This window comes from Perna viridis, chromosome 2 (assembly GCF_037379345.1).
Source record: "Perna viridis isolate PV_CMFRI_1.1 ecotype Kerala chromosome 2, ASM3737934v1, whole genome shotgun sequence".
Taxonomy (NCBI): domain Eukaryota; kingdom Metazoa; phylum Mollusca; class Bivalvia; order Mytilida; family Mytilidae; genus Perna; species Perna viridis.
The window spans coordinates 54,546,745-54,571,848 of NC_142446.1; the positions used below are offsets into that span (position 1 = coordinate 54,546,745).

At 32.8% G+C, this 25,104-nt stretch overlaps 3 protein-coding genes and 1 long non-coding RNA gene across 6 annotated transcripts; 2 read left to right on the forward strand and 2 right to left on the reverse strand.

The window, feature by feature from the left end:
• Positions 1 to 228: 228 nt before the first annotated feature.
• On the reverse strand, positions 229 to 2,178 carry LOC148626070 (uncharacterized). The gene is made up of 2 exons (XM_088569694.1): positions 2,072 to 2,178; positions 229 to 1,546 (listed from the first exon to the last, which is right to left on the reverse strand). Exons 1-2 carry the CDS (start codon positions 2,088 to 2,090, stop codon positions 924 to 926), a joined length of 642 nt encoding a protein of 213 aa, XP_088425820.1. The 5' UTR covers positions 2,091 to 2,178; the 3' UTR covers positions 229 to 923.
• LOC148626071 (GTPase IMAP family member 4-like) lies at positions 2,134 to 7,479 on the forward strand. Of its 2 annotated transcripts, XM_088569691.1 has the most exons (3): positions 2,160 to 2,210; positions 4,188 to 4,214; positions 5,916 to 7,479. In XM_088569691.1, exons 1-3 carry the CDS (start codon positions 2,201 to 2,203, stop codon positions 6,689 to 6,691), a joined length of 813 nt encoding a protein of 270 aa, XP_088425817.1. In that variant the 5' UTR covers positions 2,160 to 2,200; the 3' UTR covers positions 6,692 to 7,479. The 2 variants fall into 2 exon arrangements, with proteins under 2 accessions (XP_088425819.1, XP_088425817.1); XM_088569693.1 differs by lacking the exon at positions 4,188 to 4,214 and having other exon boundaries at positions 2,134 to 2,210.
• Positions 7,480 to 9,769: 2,290 nt separating this feature from the next.
• On the reverse strand, positions 9,770 to 13,005 carry LOC148626072 (uncharacterized). Its single transcript, XR_015919983.1, has 3 exons — positions 12,921 to 13,005; positions 11,811 to 11,908; positions 9,770 to 10,492 (listed from the first exon to the last, which is right to left on the reverse strand). It is a non-coding gene; the product is annotated as an uncharacterized LOC148626072 (long non-coding RNA).
• On the forward strand, positions 11,846 to 17,584 carry LOC148626073 (GTPase IMAP family member 1-like). Of its 2 annotated transcripts, none has more exons than XM_088569695.1 (4): positions 11,846 to 11,969; positions 12,981 to 13,078; positions 15,233 to 15,265; positions 16,106 to 17,584. In XM_088569695.1, the coding sequence occupies exons 2-4, from the start codon at positions 13,069 to 13,071 to the stop codon at positions 16,873 to 16,875; spliced, it is 813 nt and encodes a 270-aa protein (XP_088425821.1). In that variant the 5' UTR covers positions 11,846 to 11,969; positions 12,981 to 13,068; the 3' UTR covers positions 16,876 to 17,584. The 2 variants fall into 2 exon arrangements, with proteins under 2 accessions (XP_088425821.1, XP_088425822.1); XM_088569696.1 differs by lacking the exon at positions 11,846 to 11,969 and adding an exon at positions 11,989 to 12,140.
• The last annotated feature ends 7,520 nt before the right edge of the window (positions 17,585 to 25,104 follow it).

The window sequence follows — 25,104 nt, forward strand, 5'->3', positions numbered from 1 at the left end:
AAGTCTACAGCAACTAGTGGATTTTGACCAAAAATGTACTTACAGTGTCTAATTTTGGTAGTTTTTAAAGTGAAGCATTTGCAATAAAAAAGCATAAACCTAAACCTTAAACATATTTTAATTTCTTTTTCTTCCTTGAATTTTTGTAGATACATGATACCTCACTTATTGCACCAATTACCCCAAAAGTCAAGGTTATTTGCAGATTAACAATTAAAAAAAACACAATGAAGGAAAAGTCAGATTTATTCAAAGACAAAAATAAAAGGATTTTCTCTCTTTTACTACAAATGTTAACCATATAGTTAAATATGTAGGCGATGTCAATAAACTGTAAATCTAGTAGTACATCTAACAAAGAACAAAACCTTGGAGATGAAAATATATTAATAGAGAAGACAAAAAAAAATCTCTTTTTGATTCAGGAAAAATCGGTAATGAAATTCATTGTGTTTTCAATATCTTAAAGTATACTTTATCAATGAAACTATTGTTATTAAGTTCAATGAATATCAAGACACTGTCAGAATTGAATTCATTTTGTTTTTTCCCCTGAAAACTGTTAAACTCTCCTCGATATATGACTCTTAAAAGTAACTAAATGTCTCTCACATGCAATTTCTGTTAATTTCATTTAAATATTTTGCCCCTCTACTCTGAAATTAAGTTTAAATAATATAAAGATATATTAGAGTATAGATTGCTAACATGAGACCACCGAGTCTGGTAATGAGCAAATGTGCAATATTATGAATGTAAAGGTTTATACAATTCAATAATTTACAAAGTCAGCAATTGTTTTTACCAAAACCAAAGTGTCAACGTTTGAATTATTTTTCCGGACTGAAAAAGTGATATGTTTGAAAAATAGACAAACAGACCATGATACGCTTTATCAGTGGTATATGTTCATTTAATTATTTTTACCTCCTTCTCTTGAGGAAACTTAGAGTAAGTATTGCACGTAAAAACGACCACCTTGTCCTTCGTCTTATAGGAGAAGGTTGTCTGTACTGCCATAGCTTTTCCCTAATTGTTTTAATTTTTGTCTTCTTTTCTGCTTTATTTTTCATAGCGTTGTCCAAATAGTAGATATTTGATTCTCCCGTCTTTTCCAAAAATGCTCTGAACTCTGGCGAATCAGCTTGTTTTACTTGTTCTTTAGCATTTTTTTCGTTATCGAATTTGTTGAATATAATGATGAGACGACTAAAGATTTCGTCGTCAAAGCATTTGCGAATTTTTTCCAAGAACTCTAACCTCTCTGGTGTTAAACGAATCATCGGAAAAACCAAAATTATGACGTTGTATTTGTCATCTATTCCATACTTTTCCTTCATCTGATCAAATGGTGGAGTGTCGTGTAAATGTATGACTCCAATGTTTTCGTCATTTACATCTTTCCGAATTTGATATGACTGAACAGTATCCGTTATTCCGTCCCGTTTAAATGTTGGTCCAGCTTTGCATCTGTCTTCCATAAGCAGTGTGTTGATAGTAGAACTTTTTCCTGCCCCATTTTCACCAATCACAAGTACCCTGCATTCTAAAAAATATGCATGGTTAATTAGCACAGAGGTTTGGTTCTATGGAATGAATAATAGTGGAGCAAGAAGTTGTTCTATGGCTACACTCAATTGCTTAAATATTATATGCATTGATATGAGCAACTCAGCGGGTATTTCTAGAAAAGCAGAGGACGCTTACCCTACCTGTGCACCTGGTCTATACTCCATTTTTTTAGTGGAGTCGGAGTTGCTCATTTACGTTTGTTACTTTGTATGTATGATTTTAGTTATTTTATGTTCTTTGTTGTGTATGTCTGTTTTCCCTATCTAGTCTTTGTTCCTGGATTACATTCTATTGATTACCGCTATAACCTTGATTCCCTTGATTATTCCATGATATGCATTGCTAAGTTGAATAATATGTGCGAATGGGTTTTTTACATCTTAATTCCCTTAATTTAGTAATGTATTTTAAAGTAGTACAATTTTGCTGATACTGAGAAATTCTGTCTAAAACATGAAACCAATAGAAAAAAGACAACAATAAATAACCAAAAACAGACCTGTTTGTTTTTTGTCCATAGCTAACACAATTTTTCAATTACTCAGAACCTGTCTGGTTGAATGCCAAAAAAGATTATATCTTAGGAACAAATGACGTTTAAAAACGAACAAAGCGCAAGGCAGATATCATGGCTCAAGGTAGGCAGTGTTTTAATATAGTTTTAGATTTATTCTATTTCATACGTGTTAAACTGTATAAATTATATCTTTTGAAACAATTATTTATATTTGTCTGAGAAAAAAAAACAAAGAGTATTACAAAACATAACTAAATGGTCTCGGTAAAGATCGATTTCTTTACTTTAACATTCATGTAACGTTATCTATTAGAAAATACATTTGTTTAAAATACTTTCTGTAATGTCAAAAACTGAAACGTCCAACTGAATATACACACTTCCAAATATAAATTTCCCCAACACTTTAAAAGGGAAAAGCATAGTGAACCTCAGTTTTATTAACTATGTAATATCATTTATTTGATAATCGTAGATTCGATCATTTCTCCTATCGCAAAGAACTTAAGACACTACAGATACCGGCCTTCATATCTTGACAAAATTTGGAGTTAAAACTAAGCTGTACAATAATCTCGATAACTACTTATTTTTAATTGATTGATTGTTGACGCCCGAGCAGTAATATTTCAGCTACATTCAGGCGAAATAGCCAAATTTGCATTTGTCTGTAGCAATATTCATACATTTTCCATTTTTCCGATTCTTCGGAAGTCCGATAATTTTTTGTACCAAAATTAAACCTCTAACAAGTAAGCTATTAGAAGTCAAGTCGTTACAATACCTACATCATTACTTCAAGAACTATATATTATAGTTTTCCTCATTCGCTTTAACCCGGATTCGACGTCATGCATTCCTGTTTCGATAAGCATAAGTGTTGTCTTCCATACCAGGGTGCAACGTTTTAAGTGTAATTAGTAGTAAGCTTCTGTGTGATGTATTGTGATATTCTTGTTTTAGTTTTGATGTCATATTGTTTTGAATAGCAAAATTGTTTTGTCCAAAAAAGTTTAGTTGTCTTGTCTCAGTAATGTTTTATCTATTCATATTTTCACTCATGTTATTTGATTGTACAAAACCTATTTCAATACAATTATCGAAGTTAAGAGCATAATGAAGACCTAGATGAATTTCAAAAGACATAATAAGGACACTAATTCAGTTATATTGAAATATTTTAATTTGATAATTTTATCTTCTTCTTCTTGAAAGGCTAGATATTTGGCAACATCACACCATGAGATGTTGTGATATAAACTAGTGATATGTAAATTTGGCGTTGTGATTGGTTGCTATGTGATTTTGGCGCATTTGCGATTAAATGTAAAAACTATTACTATTTTACCTTAATTATTCGGTCAATAACATGTTGATTTTACACCAATACATAGAAAAAAATGGTCTTTGGTTATAAAAATATTTAATTTAAAGTACAATTAGTAGACAAGCTAGTTCTTTTCTAAAACAAAATAAAAAACGATTGTTATTATATATGAATAAATCAGATAGAGATGATAGTTGAATACTAGGTTTCAAAATTTGTGTAACCCTGACTGCACCGGTAGGGTAAGCGTACTCTGCTTTTCTATGGCACGTTGAACAAATCAGTTTTCATGGCGCAGATGGATATACCGTAACGATCCACGACTTCATGAGTTTGCAATACATTCGTCTTAATTCATGAAGTCACATGATGAGACTTGCATGTTTTAAACAAATACGTCTAAAAGTGATTTTGAAACTGTGCAAACTAAAACAGGCAACAAGCAAATAGTTATCGAGGAACAACAACGATGTAAAACAATGTTCCGTTGAAAAAAAAATATTTCAGGCACCAAAATTCCAAAACGCGTCTCTCTGTAGGGTTAATTAACTGAATAGCTTCCAGTTTGTATCAATTTTTTTCTACATTACACTTACACTAGAAATATATTACTAACCAGACCAACTGGATAAATCAGGGACCATGTGTGTCCCCATTTTATAAATATTGATCAATTTAATCTTTTGAGTCACTTTTTGAATATAAGACCTAGATTTACTTTGTAACTTATAAAATTTAAAACAGCACGTTTAAAACTTTCTTATTTTTTAGGACCCGTTGGTATTCCGAAACCTACAGGTATATTTCATTTCATTATTTGAAGGACAAGATAATTATGACAGAATGAGGTCCAACAAATATTGCATAACTTTTTAAAAAAATCGTTTTTTATGTCTAATGAAGGGTTATTTGAAGTGATAATCAAAAGCATTACATCTCATACGAAGTAGATCACAGCAATGTTTTTTTTTGTGGATAGGACCAAAAAAATGGAGCTATAAAGGCTTTATATGTATCTTATTGGCATTTTTATTTGTCAGTTTGACAAACAGTAAAGTAATAACATTTAATGTTAAAAATTTGCATTAGCAGGTAAGTTTTATCGTTGTTTATTTTGTCGAAGTAAATTTACATGCATCAAAGTTAAGCTATACAGGGAATATCAATAAAAAAACACTTAAGAATGGAGTAATTTAATTTGTGTTTTTGCATGAGTGGGGCGCCCCGTGCAGGTCTGGGTGTCAAAAGAATAGGCCTGCAGCAGCGATAAGCTTGTCGTAAAAGGCGACTTAATAGTGCTCAGAAACCTAGCCGGGGGCTAGGCGCTCTGCCCACAAAGCAACTGGGATGTGTGCCCCAGATGGTGGAATGGGGTACCCCTGGCGTGTTACATGCTGGGGTTGTCAGGCTATAATACGGAAAACCTGACCGCCAATCATAGTTGTGCACCGTGTTGAGATGCCACGTTCCTCGCACGTTAAAGAACCCTGCTGTGGTATTCGATAGGAATAGGAGCCTTTGCGCTCCGCCACAGTAGGCTAAATTGCCCGACTCTACCCATTCCTCCCTTTTATCTTGTGGCAATCAAAGCTTGTCGACCCTATTGTCCCTGTGTCCATCCCTTTTTTCATTTCATTATCATCATTGCATGTTCATTTTATCATCCATTTCATGTTCATTGCCTGAATATAGCTGATATATTGCTGCTCGAGCTTTGAACCTCCAACAATTAATCATTGCATGAGTGGGGCGATGTAAGGACTCAGCTCGGGTCATTAACGGAATTAAGCACGACCTGAAAGGTAGTGTGTAACAGGAGTTTGGACGTACAGTTACAGGAGTTTTAAATTTTAAATACATTACAAAATATAACTTCGTGAATTTAAGTTCAGTAACGTCAAAAATTAAACTCGCGTCTGACACATTTTTTTTCTTAAATATTATCAGAAATCAAAGATATGAAGGTCATTTGAAATATTTTAAGCAATCTACGTTGAAATTTTAAATTTGCTTCTACAGATTGTCCATAATAAAATGTACATGAAACAATGTTTTTTTGTCTTTTTATCAAGACAGTCAGTTTTGAATAATCATATGTGCATCTTATAAGGGGAATAATAAAAAATGCCTACTCGGTTATTTCCGAGTAAAGTAAATAAAATATACAAAATGGATATGCAGTTTCACGATGAGTAAAAATGAATGCAACAAATACTCATAAAAGTACTCAAAGCCATTATTATACCTTGACCATACTTCTTTTGGGACAACGACAAAATTTTAGAATATAAGGGTAACAGCAAAATTACCAATTACTAATCCGATCCATAATTAAGTCAAGTCAAGTCCAATATAAATGTGGCAAAATATATATTACACCACCTGAACAGCAAAAACTTCTTTTAGTGGTAACATATCAAAACTTTGCTGTTTTGTGTAACCGACGAGCCTGGTTAAACCAAACTAGCTCCTCTGCAAACATATTTTATTATATTGCAGAAAATCAGCGACGAATTATTCTTATTGGGAAAGTTGGTGCTGGAAAAAGTGCTGTAGGAAACGCAATTCTAGGGAAAAAGGTTTTCGACAGTAGAGGTAGTTTTCTTTCAGTGACAACAAAATGTACTTTCAGTTCAAATTCGAGACATGGGATCAGTTATGAAGTTTATGACACACCTGGATCACAAGGCATTTTACCAACTAAACTTAGCGAGGAAGACAGTTACCAGCAGCATCTTAAACGGTGTTTGATAGTAACTTCACCAGGTTTTCACGCAATCGTGTACGTCATATCAGCTGAACAAAGGCTTGCAGAGGGTGATCAAAACGCAATGAAAGAATTCGAACAAATTATTGGAGATGGAATGTATGGCTATGCTATTATTGTATTTACACATATTGAACCGAAGGACATTACAGGAAGAATTAAAGAATCTCCAGAAATGGCTGAATTTTGCGAAAAATGCGGAAATCGATACGTCAGCTTTGGAACAAAAGGAGACGAAGTGGATCCTTTTCTCATTGTGGCCTTTGATGAAATGCTTGACAATCTTGTAAAATCAAACAAAGTTTATCCTTACTATCGCCATAACGCCTATACAGATGCTGAAAATCTTATAACACTTGATGCAAAAGATTTGTGTAAAAAAAATGATAATTTATCCATGGAAGAAGGAATGGCAAAGGCAAGAAAACAAGCTTTCGAAGGAAAATCAAAACGAGATAAGGAATATTTAAATTTGGCGAAAAAATTGAAGTGTTGTACATTACTATAAGACTGTTTTGAATTTTTGGAGAGGAGATGATGACCTACAATATCAAATATTCACAACTTTAATTTGCAATTCACAAATCCATAGCGAGCACACAAAAATAGCATGATTTACAAAAAAGATTTTTAGTCCGGACTCATACGAACAAACTTTTTGAGACTCATTATATGGATTATTATTAAAATGTAACTTTCACAAATGTTACATATAGTTTAATATTTTTGTTTATTATGTAATTTTAAATCGTAAATAATCTACATTTGAATAACGACATATAATAAAAATTGAAGATTGTTCAATTTAACTACAAATATACATTTTTCGGACAGATCGGTCGTTGCGTCTACCAGTAAACTATTGATACTATTATTTCATAATCATATACGATTTTTTTTAATTTTATAAATTTTATAAAACAAAAACCTGAATATGCTTACTTCAATTTTGTCATTTTCTCTCTATTTATCATGTAATTGAAACAGAATATGCTTTTGTTCAAAGTGTCTATCTCACAGATGAGACAAGATTTAACGCCTTACCGGATTGAAAACTAAACAGAGTTTACGCTTAAAGTGTATATCTCAATACACCTAAACATGCACAAAATATCTTTTTTTTACAATTTTTCAAAATAAGGTTCAAATTAACACGAATACTTGCAAATAAGCAACTTATACGATTGAATGCGAGTGTTGAACTTTCATTTTCCGATTTAATCAGAAAAAATACAATGCGATTGATTACGATGATAGTTCACGATCCTTTACGAATAAATACGAATGATTTACGAATTCCTACAATTTGTTTTAAAAGAATTATTGCTAGTACAATACAAATTATTACGATTTGATCCCAGTTTTTACGAATAATATTTAATGAAATTCAATATTTAACGTTAACCTAACTAGTTTTTACGAATATTGGCGGTTCAGTTACGAGTTGTTTTTAAACAAACAGCAATAGTGTAGTTTTCAATTAGACTGTATTCAATCATAAAGTTGGCCTTGCAATCTCATACATACTTCAATTATAATACCACACTATACCACCACGTTACACTTTTTCGTTGATATGAATCTCCTTTTTATCAATATCAAAATATCTGGGCATTTTATCCAGTATTCATTCATAATCACATATATTATAAATAAATTCTACACTATTCAAGTACAAAGTACAAAGGAAGAACAAACCTGGAACAGCGCTGAGCTTGTGGTAAAAGGTGACTAAATAGTGCTCAGAAACCTAGCCGGGGGCAACTGGGATGTGTGCCTCAGGTAGTGAAATGGGGTACCCCTGGCGTGTTACATGCTGGGGTTGTCAGGCTAGAATACGGAAAACCTGACCACAAACCATAGCGGCGCACCGTGTTGGGAAAGATGTCAAGTTCCTCGCATGTTAAAAAAACCTGATGTGGTATTCGATAGGAGTAGGAGCCTTTGCGCTCCGCCACTGGAGGCTAAATTGCCCAACCCTACCGATCCCTCCCTTTTATCTTGTGGCAATCAAAATTTGTCGACCCTATTATCCTTGTGTGCTATCCCATTTTTCATATCATCATTTCATGTTCATGTTATCATTCATTTAATGTTCATCGCCTGAAGGTTACAGACCACCAATTCAACCAATGAGCATTTGGAACGAACGCAGAGAGTACCCCCCGTTTCTTAAAGTGCTGTGAAAAAAGTTTTCATTTTATTTTAAAAATTCGAACAGTTTCTGAAAGGAAAAACATTTCTGTACATTATATAGGTGCATTTTGCTTCTTGTGATGTGAAGCCTAATCTCCATAATGATTTCTAAATAAACCTGTATCTTGTGAAAACACTGGGATTTCCCATGCTATTTATACCCTTCATTTCCGGTGACCAGTACTGCACTGCAAGTCTGCTAACCATGCCATTCTGAGGATTATGAGCTAACATATGTAGAATCATGCTGATATATAGACCTCTGCAGGTTTAAGTTAAGGTAAAGTCCAGAGAAGCCATTGAATATAGTGAAATTAGCATAGAAGCCTATGGGAAGTGGGATTAGTGGTTCCTAGCCTTAATATGGCTGAACTACTGCTGCTCGGGCGTTAAACCCCAACAATCATTCAAACAATCAACAAATGAATAAAATGCAAAGTATAAAGGTAACATTGTTAGCCAAATGTCTCAGCTTATACATGTAATTTTACACAATATTACACTTGCGATTGTTGAGGTAAATGCAAAATATACACTCCTACCCCATCGAAAAATAGCCGAACTTGACATATATCTCTATATCGAGATACATGAACGACAAATTTGAGTTGATGAATGGGGTGCACGGGGATCAGTCTACGAACAATGATTTAACGATTCTTAGTGATAAGATAAAAAGATTAAGGAAATTAAAATATGAACATACGCAGCTGCAAAAATCGTTATTGAAATAGGTGATATTTCGATAGTTTCTAGAAAAGCAGAGGACGCTTACCCTACCAGTGCACCTGGTCCATGCTCCCAGTTTTTAGTGGAATCCGAGTTGCTCATTTACTTTTGTTACTTTGTATGTATGATTTCAGTTACTTTATGTTCTTTGTTGTGTATGTCTGTTTTCCAAAGCACCCCTTTTTGATAAAAAGGACCAAACGTATATTCAACCACTAGTGTACATTTTCGAGAGTGTAAAAAATAAAGTATTGATCTATTAAAATAAATCTATAGAACGTATTGGTATTTTAATCACGCCACTTTATTTTAATTGTACTGCTGTCAAACACATTTCACATAAATGGTAAAAATAATTATTAGTCAGTTTACTAACTTCGTCGAAAATGCGCATTTGCTCTAGATACTTATTAGGTACAGCTACCGAATGCAGTTAATGCGGCCATACACATATGCAACAGAAGTTATGCTTTATCGTATAAACTAAAACTCTTCGTTATGAATCAGGTTATTGGGACGACAAATATGAACCAATACAATTTTGTTTAACCTTTGCTCCGACCATGCGTAATAGATTGATAAAGATACGTAAATAGTCAACACGATTGTAGAAAACAATTCATTTTTTAAATACAACTCAGTAAGTAATAAAACAAAATACTTGAATTATACAATTTATTCATTCAAGTCTCAACTGTGAAATCTATAAGAAAAGGAATTGGATAGTTTAACTTTTTGTAATATGGATGTTCCCTCATGTTTCGGCATTTCCGTTTCCCCTGAAGAAAACAAAGTTAAAGATTGCACGAAGAAAAGCCCAATGTGCCCTTCTTCTTCCTATCTGGGACCACCCTATACGCTCTGAAAACATTGCCCTTATTGTTTTTATTTTGATCTCCTTTTCCGTCGAGTTTTGTTCACAATTATCCAAGAAAAATATATTTGAGTCCCCTGTTTTCTCCAAAAATGTTTTAAAAATTGGAGCATCAACTTGTTTAACTTGTTGCTTTACTTCCTCTTCATCATGAAACTTGTTGAAAATGATTACGAGGTGACTGAATAAGTCATTGCCAAAATAATTACTAACGTCCTCCAAAAACTTTAGTCTATCGAGGGTTAAACTTATCATTGGAAACACCAAAAATACAATCTGAAATCGTTCATTTAATGTACATCTCAGATTAAACTGATCAAATGGGGGAGTGTCGTACAAGATAACATTTTCATCTTTTTTTTTCTTCATACAATGGGTATTTTTCAATGGTATTTGTAATTCCTCCTCGTTGTAGTGTTTGACCAACTTTACATTTATTTCTGTTAAGCAGTGTGTTAATCGCAGAACTTTTTCCCGCTCCATTTTCTCCAATTACCAGTATCTTGCACTCTGAAAAAGAAACCTTATGAAATATCATTTGTAGTAGAAAATGAGTGTGTTGAAATGCCAAAAAAAAAACAAAACAAAAACAACAACAACAACAACAACAACAAAAACAAAAAAAACTTATTTAGAAAGGGAGAGTAAATCAAAAGAACCAAGATTTTAGCGGAGATCTAAAAAATGTAATCCAGGGACAAAGAACAGACATGGAAAATAGAATCTCACAAAAAAACATAGAATAACCAAAATAATACGTGGAAAGCAGCAACAGTATACATGTCACAGGATTTTATATTCTAAGAATAATATTGAATTGAGCTTCTTTAGATGAAACAATAAAGTATTTTCTAATTAATTTTATGTAAAACTAAAGTCGCCTTTTAAGCTTTTTAAGGGTTATTTTCTGAAATTTATATATTCAATGGACAGATTAAGACTTATATCAATGTATTGTTTGAATTAAGAGATTTTCCACCATGCAAAGAGTTCGTTTTTGCTTATCGTAACAAAATGCGTAAGCAATGAACATTTAGCACACAATTGTTTTATTTCCTAAAAAAAATCTTTATACATATTGCTTCACTTCAGTTTTTCCTAGTCATTATTTATATACAGTATGATGATTGTCTTATTTAGAGGGTGTCTCTGAAATGTCAAGGCAGTGGATGGCAGTTTCGATTTTTAAAAAATCTTCAATATGAGATCACATACACGTGTGTTCTAAAACAAACCATGTTTGTTTACTTGATTTGTTAGGGAACTTTAAAAAATTCATATGTCCATTTTTTATACAGAAAAATCCTTGTTCTCTCTAATATTACTTTGACTTAAACAATGTGTTTGAGGAAGAGTTATCGATGGAACCAAGGTTATAGCGGTAATCAAAAGAATGTAATCCAGGAACAAAGACCAGATATGGAAAACACAACAAAGAACATAGAGTAACTAAAATCATACAAACAAAGTAACAAAAGTATATCAACAACTTGGACTCAACTAAAAAACCGGGAGTACGGACAAGGTTCGCGGTTAGGGTAAGCGTCCTTTGCAAGAAACACCCTGACACAATGGTATTGATACGAAGCTTTCAAGTTCAAAGGTTTGTATTGTAAGTTGTTTGAGTTTTTGTAATAGATGAATTTAAGCGTGATGTTGTTGTGTATTACCGTACTATTTACTTACAAACTGGAATGCAAAGTACTGTACTACTAACACAATTATATCAAACACCACCACCAACATCAGTTAAATTTACAAACGACGGTGAAGAACACAAAACAAATAAGAAGATTAACAAAGAGAAGGAAATGGCTAAACTACAGACCTTTACGAGTTTCGTCCATCGGTAAAAACTTTAGATCACGTAACCTTCTTGCTTATCCAGAAACCAACTGGCTGGATGCATGCCAAAAGAGATAGTTCCTAGGTAGCATATGACGTAATAATAAACCAACAAAGATATTTGAAGATATAATGGCTCAAGGTAAGCAGTCTTTTAATAAAAGTTTCCGCTATATAGATGACGTATTATCTTTAAACTATCCTCATTTCGGGGATTTGATACACTGCATCTTACCCAAAGAACTTGAGATATAGGATACTACAGACGCTGTGAGGAGAGCCTCATATCTTGACCCACAATTAGAAATCGATGGTAAAGGAAAAATATTGAGCAAACTTTACGACAAACGTGATGACTTTTCATTCAGAATTGTCAACTTTTCTTTCATCTGTGGCAACATTCTTCAGTACCTGCTTACGGAGAGTTCATATCACAACGCATGCGTTATGCAAGAACTTGCCGAAACAACGCAGACTTTTTGTATCGCCCTAGAATTCTAACATATACGCTTCTGGAACAGGGTTATATTGCTACAAGATTGATGTCATCACTACAGAGGTTTTATGATCGTCATCATGAACACGTGGATCGCTACGGTGTTTCCATGTGCGCCATGAAAACTGATTTGTTCTAAGTGTCATAGATTTTTCTTTCCCCTTTCGTCTAACCCGGACTTGATATTTTATTGGCAACTCGGAGGGTGTTTCTAGAAAAGCACAGGACGCTTATACTTCCGATGCACCTGGTCACTGCTCCCATGCTCTAGTGGAGTCCTAGTTGCTCATTTGCTTTTGTTATGATTTTAGTTACGTAGTATTCTTTGCTTTATAATTCTGTTTTCCATGTCTGGTCTTTGTCCCTCGATTACATTCTTTAGATTATCGCTATAACCTTGATTTCCTTGATACTCTTTGTTCTGCCTTTTTTATATTTTTCATATAAATTTTATAATTTCATCTAAAAAAGCAGAATAACTTCTAATACGATTATATCAAACACCACCACCAATATAAGTTAAATTTACAAACGAGGGTGAAGAATACAAAATAAATATAAGACGAATAAAGAGAAGGAAATTGCTGTACTACAGACCTTTACGAGTTTCGTTCATAGGTAAAAGCTTTAGATCACGTAACCTTCTTGATTATCCAGAAATCAGCTGGCTGGAGGCACGCCAAATAGATAGTTCCTAAGGAGAATATGACGTAATCATTAACTAACAAAGACAATCGAAGATATAATGGCTCAAGGTAGGCAGTTTTTTTATCTGTCTTTTTTATATTTCATATCAATTTTAAAATTTCATCTCAATTAAGCAGAATAACTAATTCTTTGCCCTGTGTCAATAATTTCCATCCTTATTACCAACTGAGTAGCATACATTTGATTATTTAGGAGTTAAAAGTTCACTAACTTTCATATATATACATGTTTGGGTTGTTTTCGAGTACCACAATTAACCAAGTGTCATATGATGACTCTCCTATAGACTGGAAAGGGTAAACGAGGTTCATTTAGATTTTCTTTAAAGAAAAAAATTCTACCTTATTTTGCATGCAAGTTCACAAAACAATGTAACAATGTTTGGTCAACAGTCATTTCTCGGTATATCTCCTTTAAACCGTCCAAGGTTTTAATTGAAAAAAAATGAACAACAAAAAATAATAATAATAAAAATCAACCTAAAACAAGACAAGTTACAGGCATTTTTAGATATAAAAAGAAAATATATACCATCAATGAGACGCATACATTCACATTCTCTAACATTCGAGTTAAGAACAATTGTGACTATAAAAACATAGAAATAGAAATATTTGGTTTTTTAATTTCGAAATGTTCATAATAGACATGACCACATGTTAAAGTTCATACAAATGGACGATATTCTTGTCTAGCAGGTATGTTCAAGAGTCCTAAATAGGTTCATTTATGCTTACGAAGGTTCTACCCAACTCAGTCAGTGATTTTCTCATTTTGGCATAGCTCAAGACATGTGGGACTTTAAGAAAATATTAAATATTAGATTACTTGTATATTTGATATAAAATTCGTGTGACTATAATCTATCCTTCATCGGTGAAAACCCTTATCAGTTCAATATTCTGACGTTAAAATACATAAATTTGCTACCATTTTTCAACTCGGCTTTTGGTGTATTTTGTAAAATTTAATTCCAATCTAATTAGCATATGTCTTTTTCCTGCATTACGACTACCTGTTTACGTTCTACCAACTCAGCGATGATTTTTTTCAATACTGTTACATGTACATCCCGCAGACAAACATGGCCACCATAGGGTAATCAATATATCTGTAGGTAAAGTTAATTGTACAGAGTTTAATCCTTGAAATTCCAATCTTACACTATCTGAAATGTATTTGTAGTTTTGTTTTCTTTGAGACACTCATTCAATACAATTGACACTCGAAATTTCAAATGGCGGATAAAAAGTTGATACTGATAGCCATATTCTTTCAAAATAGTTGTTTAGAATACACGATTTGGAAAATGAATGCAATAAAGCAGAAAATAGCGTTTCATGCCTTTAAACGGCCCTAATTAGTCGACTCAGTTTCATATCTTGACCTACATTTAGAGATCAATGGTAAAGGCAAAGTATTGACCAAATATTGGTCAAATCAGCCAACCAGATTATAGAAATGCAACTATTGTAATATTTCAACTCGGTGGGTGTTTCTATTAAAGCAGAGGACTCTTACGCTACCGTTGCATCTGGTTCATGCTCCCCGTTTTTAGTGGAGTCCGAGTTGCTCATTTGCTTTTGTTACTTTGTATATATGATTAAAGTTTCTTTATGTTCTTTATTGTGCATGTCAGTTTTCCATGTCTGGTCTGTCCCTGGATTACATTCTTGATTACTGCTATAACCATGATTTCCTTGATTTCTCTTTGAAATCAGAATGCATTGAAACTTGTCCATATTGTGATCATATTATACATTATATGATAGGAATAATATGCAAATTCATCATCAGGTTTGCCTCCAAGATATTCACTTAATGATATAGGTTCGGTGTCAATTGATTCATGTATTAATGGGAAATTCTTAAATTAAGAAAGTCTACTTCGAACTGAAACTGAAATATTTTTCGCAAAATATCGATTCTTTTGAATCCTGATATATGTATTTAAAAAATCTACGTTTTTGAATTCGAAATGCTGTTTCTGATTTTTTTATCTTGTTATGTCTTTCAGTACTTCATAATAGATTGAGATTTGCGAGTGCTAATTACATGTACATGTACATTTTAATGATTCCTTACACAACTAAATGTTATGCATGTGCAGTCATTGAAATAAAAACAACTCGTGTCAATTGAGATATAAAAATCAAAACAGATTAACACATTGAAAAATGTTTATTTCCAATGCTTTTCAGGGCCTGCGGTCTTAAAGGAAAATGCAAGCAAAGGTAAATAATGGCGTTAATCTCTTTATAAGTGATATAGGAAATGTTCAAGGTGGGTTGCCGTACAAGTAAATGGTATAATAATGCCAAATAGTCATTGGTTTTGTGTGTTTTGAAATATCATACAGTGGGTTAACAATTGTTAGCAATTATTTCGCCTGTCGTTTTTGTCTTGTTTCGTTTTGACTGTCAGTTTTCTTCTATGCTGCCGAAATTCATAAGGGCAACTAGTTCACTCTACTCGCGTATATTGTTGTTTTGGGACCAACTGCATCCTGCTCATTGGTGTGATGTTTTACTCGTCGTTCATTGAAGATCCATGATTGGCCTTGAACCCCATGGGATATTCAGATATGTTCTGGAAGATAACAAAGCAATCACTTGATTTTAGGAGGATGGCTAAAATAAAATTCAAATTAGAAAAAAAACTAGCTTGCAGGGTTAAAGTATTTTAGAAAATTCAAACACTGAAAAGAACAACAAAATGATCAAATGGTTTCTCTGATAAAGGAGAATTTAATGTAAGTATAGTTATCTCAACCACTTAACTATGCAACGATATTTAATATTTTAATTTTCCCCTCTGTGGGTTAAACAGGATGAAGGGTCGATTTAAAGCTTTTCGATTTCTGATTTATAAATACAACTTAAGACAACACATGCAGTATCATAAACCACTTGCAACTTATTTCTAAATGGTATATTAATAATAATCTTAATAAATGATGAATTATTTGTTCCTACGCTAAATGAAATGATAGAGTAAGTATGATAATAATAATAATTACAAATCAGAATTAGTAGTTAGGTGGCTGTTATATTGTGTTTTGCTTTTTATACCAGAAACACAGCGACGAATCATCGTCATTGGAAAAGTTGGTGCAGGAAAAAGTGCAACAGAGAAAGCAATTCTAGGAAAATGGTCCTTTGAAAGTAGACAAAGTTTTATTTCAGTAACAAAAGAATGCACATATGCTGCTAATTTAAGAAATGGAATAAGATATGAAGTCTACGACACTCCTGGATCAAGAGAACTTTATTCGTCACACAAGAAAGACTCTGATCTCGAGCATCTTAAGCAATGTTTGATAGTAACGTCACCTGGTTTTCATGCAATCGTATATGTTATATCTGCTGCTCAAAGGATTGAAGAGGGTGACACTAGAGCAATTGCAAAATTTGAAGATCTGCTTGGGAAGGACTTGTATGAGTATGCAATTGTTGTGTTCACTCATGTAAAACCTGAAAACCTAAAAGACATAGTTAATGAATCTCCAGAAATTTCCGAATTCTGCAGAAAATGTAACAACCGATACTTAAGCTTTGGAACAGATGGTACTAATGTAAATTCATCACTTGTGGATGCTTTCGACAACATTTTAGATGGACTTGTTGATTCGAACGCTATCAGCCCATACTACCGCCATTCAGCTTACTTAGAAGCTTTTAACTTGATATCCCTTGATGCCCAAGACTTATATAGAAAAAACAAAACTTTATCTCTGGAAGAAGCTATCCAAATTGCTAGACAAAATGCTTTAAGGGGGGAATCGTCGCGTGATTATGCGTATTTAAGTTTAGCCAGAGATTTAAATTGTTGCACACTACTTTAGTTACAATGTTGGGCTTTTGACGTCAGCAAAAAAAAAAAAAAAAAAAGAAAAAAAAGAAAAAAAAAAAAAAAAGAAAAATATAAAATAAACAAAAAATAAACAAAAACTAAAAAACAAAAAATAAATATACATACTAGTATTGTTTTAATAGGAGTCCGGCATCACAACACAAAATTTACACTTCCCAATAATTATATCTCCATATGTGTCATTTTGTTTTTATCACAATCTAAAAAGTTCATAAGATGTATCTTTACATTCCTACTTGCAAAGTGAAAGAATATAGTGATATGGTTGTAGGTCTTTCTTTCCGTCTGGGCTTCCTTTACCGTTACCTAAAGAGAAGTCAACAAAGATGTGTTCCGTATAACAGAAATTAAAATGGAAAATTTAAAGATGTTTCATAACGAGAATTCCTTTAAGAACTTTTGTAATGAAAGTTTTATTTTGTTAGGAACAAATACGTGTATTACAATAAAATTTCCAGTGGAACTTATACACTGTAATATTTCTTCTTTTGGAACTTTGTTATTGGAGAATTTCTGTTCCGTTACACATGCATTGCTCAAAGTTTTTCTAGTTTTAATTTATAAGGTTGGATTATTGCCTTTTTTATTCGCCATAACTTGTCGAATGATTTACAATATGATAAATGTTGAAAAAAATACACTTGAAGCTTTAATTATTAAAATATTCGCTTTTCCTTTTATTCGTTTTGTAATATTTTCCCAAAGTTTACATGCATTTTATACCCTTTCACCGTTCATAAGGGTTCGAAACCCGCTGGGATATGCCTAATTTGTAGTCTCGTATCGATTGTATAGTTGGGATGAATCTTTAATAGTGTTTATTAAAACATTTGTATTCATATTAAACCTTTCGTAAACATCTAATGTTAATCACAGCCAAAGATACATAATGTCTATGTACGAGCAGGAAGATGGTCTCCCATGCCCTATAAAAGGCTATACATATATTAAGCAAAATGTAATTGGCCGTGCGTCGACGATAAGGCAGGTCGACGAAAATCGAAACACTACGAAAGACTTTTCCGAATGATTTTTAAAAAATGGATACAAATATGTAGCTTTGATAAATATTCCTTGTATTTCGTGAAAAACAATTCCAAATCATTCAATATATATCGAAGATCTTTAAAAAATGCAGGCATGCTATTTGTATCTCACTAGACTTCTTACAATTAGCCTTCTGGAACAGGATTATGTTATTACAAGATTAAGGTCTAAACTACAGAAGTATAATGGTTGTAATCATTAACTCGTGGATTGTTTCGGTGTATCTATCGGCTTCATAAAACCTGATTTGTTCAACGTGTTATAATTTTCATTTCCTCTATCGTCTACCCTGGACTAAACTTTTTATGAGTAACTCGGCGGGTATTTCTAGAAAGGCAGGGAACGTTTACCATACAGGTGCACTTGGTCCATGCTCCCAGTTTAGGTAGAGTCCGAGTTGCTCAATTACTTCTGTTAATTTGTACGAAACGTTTTTGTTGTTTTATGTTCTTTGTTTTGTATGTCTGTTTTCCATCTCTGATCTTTGTCCCTTGATTACATTCTTTTGATTCCCGCTTGAATCTTGACTCCCTTTATTACTTTTTTTTCGGTTATTCTTATTACTAACACCACCTATAAAAACTGTTTGGAAAACAACTGATCGCACAAAAAACTTCCATTACATCGCATATGAAATAATCTAATTCCTCACATTTAGTTGCTAAGGAAAAACATTGAATAAATAGTTATTTACACAAGTAACTGGTTTTACTCTTGCACCAGAAACTAAACGACACGTAGTGATTTATATGGTGAAAATCACAAATTTTATCAGATATATGGTTTCTTAGATCTTGTAATAAATTGGTGCATTAACCTATAGTAGTAATGTCTATGGAACTCGATAGCTGTCTTTTGCTGATATGATTCACGATGCTGCTGCTTCATTATATATGATATAACTTTTTATATATTATATGTCGCTACCTCTTAATTATAAGAAGACACTTCTTTATTTATATGATGATACTTCTTTTATATGTGATGCTACTTTGTCATTTAGTTTTAATACACTAACAAGATGTGATGATACTTTATTTTTTGTGATGGTACTTTATTTTTATGTGACGATACTTTCTTTACGCATGTTGTTCGAAACAAACAATCCGAAAGCAGTTTAAATGAGTTTATGTCTGATGGATGCAGGTAGAACTATCAAACTTTTCCCTTTCTCCATTGTTTGGGAAAAAAACCCATAAAATGAACATTTCGATTCCAAGTTTATTTTTGTTCCAACCAGTATGTTTGGATATAATTGCAACAAAATTATCACTAATTAACAAATAAAACTGTTAAGGGTTAGTCCACATGAGGGCGCTGCATAGCTGTCACTGTTGAGTAATTACAGTTATTTATTATTGGTCCTAATCTGATTCCCTGGTCAATGTCATAAGCGACCCTAGGATCGCTACAAAATAGACTCAGGTCACCAGCGATAGATATACACAATATGAGTAAATTGTCGCTTAATATTGGTCCTAGACAAAACAGTGTAAAAAAGTAATCAAAGGGAACCAAGGTTCTGGCGGTAATCAAAAGAATATAATCCAGGGACAAGAACCACACATGGAAAGCATACATACACAACAACAAAAATTTAAAGTAACCAAAATAATACATACAAAGTAACAAAAGCAAATGGGCTACTCGGACGCACTAAAAACTGGGAGCATGGACAAAGTGCACCGATAGGATGAGCGTCGTCTGCTTTTCTAGAAACACCCGCCGAGTTGCTCATGAAAAGTTGAAGCCAGGGTAGACGATAGAGGAAAGGAGGAAAACTATGACACGTTGAACAAATCAGTTTTCATGGCGCAGATGGATACATCGTGACGATTCACCATAAAAAGTCTGTAATGATGACTTCAATCTTGTAGCAACATAATCCTGTTCCAGAGGCCTACTTGTTAGAAGTCCAACTCGATACAAAAAGTCTGCATAGTTTCGAAAAGCTCTGGCTAAAAAACGTGTGATAAGCTGTAATAAAGCAAATAAAAATACACATGGTAAAATAATAGACCAATTACCGAAATGCTAATAATTTTTAGCAATTTTGCGAGAAAAAAATAACAACGAACACGTTATGTCGTTAATGCAAACACATTAACTCCCTTTATCAAATGTTCGACAATATAACGTTGATTCGATGATAAAATAAAATGCTTCACGGGGCGCAGCTTGACACGTCCGCAGCGGTCACCTGAAAGGTTGGGGCAAGCTTGATATAGCTATGGATTTTGAAAGTGATATTTTTGGTTCCCTTTATTACTCTTTGAAGAAACAATAACAAAAGATATATAAAAAAAATTATAACATGAAAAAGGACTTTAAGTCTTCCATTTTTTAAGTTAATTAAGTTGAAAACGCACCAAAGACCTTGTTTCCTGGCATTTTCGACATCACTTTGTTTGAATTTTGGTTTAATTTGGCGTTTACCATAACGTAATAGGGGTTTGCACAAACCGAATTGTGAACGGAAAGTATTAAATGTTTGGCATAACTATATAACGTTAATACCAGAAAATATAATACTTGCGGTAGAAGATAGGTATAAATTTGTACAACAGCATGAGTTAGTGGTAGAACAAAAATGCATTTGAACAACAAATTAATTAACATTAAACATTAAACAGTCTCCGGGACAAGTTTGCAATTCCAGTGAATGCAAAAACGGTCTTCACCATTTTAAGTCGCAACGATTGTTTTGTCAGAGGTGATGCACTAAGATCCTAGTAAATAAATGACATAAGTTACATTCTTACCACGCTTACCATCTAAGCACAGTAAGCATTTGAAACAGGATTTTCTCTGAGGAAATCCGATTTCCTTGAAGGTAATTTTTATTTCCTTTGAGGAAATTTCATTTCCTTAAGGAAAAACTACACATCATATTTCCTCTAAGGAAAAATTTTATATATCGATATAACAATTATATTACTTAGTTGACCCAACGTAGAAAGCAGGGACAGGAACGTCGAATGCCTGCTGGGTTGGTACATGTTGTTATCAATAATAATTAATTACAGTTGTACATTAAATGCAATTTACTTTCAAAATCCAATATGTCTTAATGGTTAAGTCGTTCCCAAAACTGACTTATTTAGCCTACTTTCAGAATATAGATATCACACTATCATTTCAAAACACCTTGGATTGCTGCTTAATTGTGTGTGTACATTATTGTCAAATAATCTTAATAGGACACCGAAAAGAATCGCAATCTTCCGAAATCCTTCCATGTCAATTACATTTGTAAAGTCAATTTTGAACCTGTTAACTAAACAAACTCTTCAGTCACAAAGGGTGTTACTTAAGATGTTTTTTTTTCACTATTAAAAAAAGCCTCTCATAGCCAACAGTGCTCAGACAACATTCATTTGTTAGGGATGGTAGTGTCTTTCTTTGTGATGATACAAAGTAAAAGGCAGAGAAGCCATGAAAATACTAGTTTCAGTGAGATTAATCATTCGTAAAGAAATAGTTTTTGTCATGAAAAAGGTTCTTGCAATTCTCTCTATCCCATGTAAATACATGTGTTCTGGTATATTTTAAATTATTTTAAGGATCTCAGGTTTTTTTTTTATATTTTATTTGTTTTTATAGCTATATTGCATAATCCCTTCTCATCAAATAGTGTGGCCATGCAACATGTATTGTATGAATTCTAGCTCTGTAGAGTTGTAATCATTTCTAACCTTTCTTCGATTCTGTCAGAGTTTGCAATCATAGAAAAGTTCTAAACTGTTAGAAAATTTTGATCGGAATATATGTGTAGCAGTTACCAGTATGATACTAATATTTACAATTTTTACATTTTATACAATAATTTTAGACTCTTGTGAAAATTAAAAGTGTTCGCACTCATACATTTTGCAGGAATGACATTTAAAAAAAAATTAACTGAAATAAACTTTTTGTAAATTCTATTGATGACGCTCAGACACATACATGTAATATGTGTAAAATGAGGTCAAATATATATATATAGCATACATGACAGAAAGAACAAACAATGTACATCTTTAAATATCTGACTGATTTGTCTCATATGTGCCGCATTCACCCACGTAATACTTGTATTGCAAAAATCAACATTTTAGTCAGTGTTAGTCTCTTCTGGAAACAAAAGTGCTAACACTCATACAGTTTGCAATAATATGTCAATTTTCAGTATTTTGACTGAAATATATGTGCCACAGTCGTCCACTTAATAGTTATAATGACAAAATGTGTCATTTTAGTCGATAATTTTAGACCCTTATAAAAATTAAAAGGGATTGCACTCATACATTGTGCAAAAATATGTCAATTTCAAGAATTTTGATTGAAATGTGTGGGTTGCAGTTACCATTATTTTAGACCCTAATGCTCCCATTCATACATTTTGTAAGAATATGACATTTCTAAAGAATAATCAAGGGAACCAAGGTTATAGCGGTACTCAAAAGATAGTAATCCAAAGACAAAGACCAGACATGGAAAACAGACATACACAACAAAGAAAATGAAGTAACTAAAATCATACATACAAAGTAACAAAAGCAAATGAGCAACTCGGACCACTAAAAACTGGGAAAAAGAATTTTGATTCAAATTTATGTGTCGTAGTTACCAGTATGATATGTGTATTTATATTAACATTTTTTTCCTTATACAATAAGGAATAATATATTTATAATATAATAATATAAAATATAATTTATCTCCTTATGGACCTTAAAAGTGCTTGTACTCATACAGTTTGCAAGAATATGACATTTTTAAAGAATTTTGATTCAAATTTATGTATCGCAGTCACCGATAGTTATATAGAAAAATTAAGCATTTAGGTCAAAATTTTAGACCCTTATGGAAATTAAAAGTGATTGGACTCATACATTTTGCAAAAATGAGGTAATTTTTAGAATTCTGACTGAATAATACAGGTGTCACAGTCACTAATATGAAACTAATATTTACAAAATCTACATATTCTAAATTGATTTAAAACAATTAGGTAAGTTGGAAGTGTTAAGACTCATATTTTCTGCTATAAAATGGCATTTTAAAGAATTTTGACCGAAAGATATAGGTAGCAGTCATTTATTACACGCTAAAATTGTAAATTTTAACATTCTAATCGAATTTGCTGCATGATTTACATTCCATTATTATTTGTGGACTTTCTGTTATAAAATATATAGATTTAGTGTCAGGAACAGACCAGGCGTATGACAGTTTAGAACAGCTTTTCGTTTTTCTTTGTCAGGACCTAGAACAATTCCTATCAGGATCTATCAGGGAATAGGTCAAGATGTGTCCTGACCCAGAACAGTCTCTCTCTGGCGCTGTCAGGATTTCTGTTCTACCTGCTGCCGTAGAACAGTTATTTTGATAGAATTTAAGAGAGTTTAGAACTAATCGCAACTGTAGCTCCATCTATGCGTACACTCACAGTTCCTTTCGAACTCACTCCTACACTGGTTAAACCATGTACATTTTAAATAAATTTAACGTCAAAGCGTTAATAATCCATGATTACATTCATTTCATGACAAATGGCTTTCTTGAAAGAAAGGCAGTATAATGGAGAAATATGAAAATGTTTGACAGCTGTCTGAACAGAAGCATATTCAGATGAGTGATTCTGTTTATCTAAAGGCACCATTTTTGTCCTTTTAAAACTTCTCAATATTTTTACATGCACAGAAAATTCAGACTACTAAGACCGCCCTCATAACCCCCGCACACACTCTTACACACATATACACACATTGAAAGCAAAAGAGCATTAAAATCAGTGAGAATGGAACGTGATTTAGAAAACATTAAAGTTGAGGAATTTCTGTTACATAGATACAAACAAGCTCCTAATAATATGGATTAAGCATTGTCTATAAGCAAGCACAGTGCTCAGTATTAGATTTCAGTGTTAATGACAAATACTTGTAGGCACATACATGAGGAATACTTAATCGCACAAAACGTTCATAATGAACGCTTAGCAAATATATTTTTTCACACGCATGTAAATTTTCATGATGAGAATGAGGTTTAAACAAAGACGAAAATAATCGCAATTTAAAATGAAAGTCATCGTTTTCTTCATAGAACAATATTTAATATGCTGAATTATCGGTCTATTTTCTTTTCCTTTCTTATTGTTTATGGATTCATTTGAAAAGTAAAGAAAAACTATGTTTAGGACTATCCTTAAATCATGACCAGTCTTTTTACTACACGTACTATGTACCAAGTGTCACAGCGAGCGTGGTAATGGTTTGCTTTGAATCTTATAAACATATTTAAAAGATACGTCGCCGAATTGATAAAAGACTAGAAAAAGCGGATAAGTATTCCCGTTTAGGGAGAACGTATACGTATCAACGACTAAAGAAGTCCCGTTATCAAGTGATATTTTTACCGCATGGGGTAGCTTTTAGAGTTGAGAATGACTTATTTAAAAAAAAATTAAATTCTAGGCACAATACTAAGAAATAATTCAATACTTGCCTTTTCTAACAAGTTCCCTACACTTTCTATGTATTGTGATCATTGAACTTGTATATTTCAAATTGGTGTGCCAGAAAACGAAATCTGATACGATATCATATTTTTTTCCCTTTGCAAAATTTCGGAAAAATCTAGGACGTGATTTTTACGTACATGTAGTCTCTACCTTACAGGGGTTGTTAACGTCGTTAATATAACCTTTTGTGAACATGAGTTCATATAATATCATTCAATTCAATTCATTTTACGGTGGTAGATCCAGGGTTTCAGGTTTGGGGGTAAAATTTGTGAAAAGTACATTTCATGCAAAAAGTCCTTTTTTTCAAAAGCTTCCTTTTTGAATTAACAAAATTTGTGCCTTTAACTAAACATGTCTATGTATCTCAGGAAATAAAGATTCATTAACACTTTGTTAGAAATTAAAATTCATTTCAGTTATTACATTTTTATCGCTTAATAAATTTCTTAATTTACTCTCAGCTCTCAGACAATTATATATGGGCATTGGATTAACAATTAATGCATCTCGGCAACTTATTCACCAACAAAAAGTTTGCCAAACTGCGTAATCAAACAGGGTGTGTAATATGAAGTCCCTGATGAGTCAAGTTTATACCGTTGCGCGGTAAGATTACGGTCCACGTCAATGACTTGTCCAGCT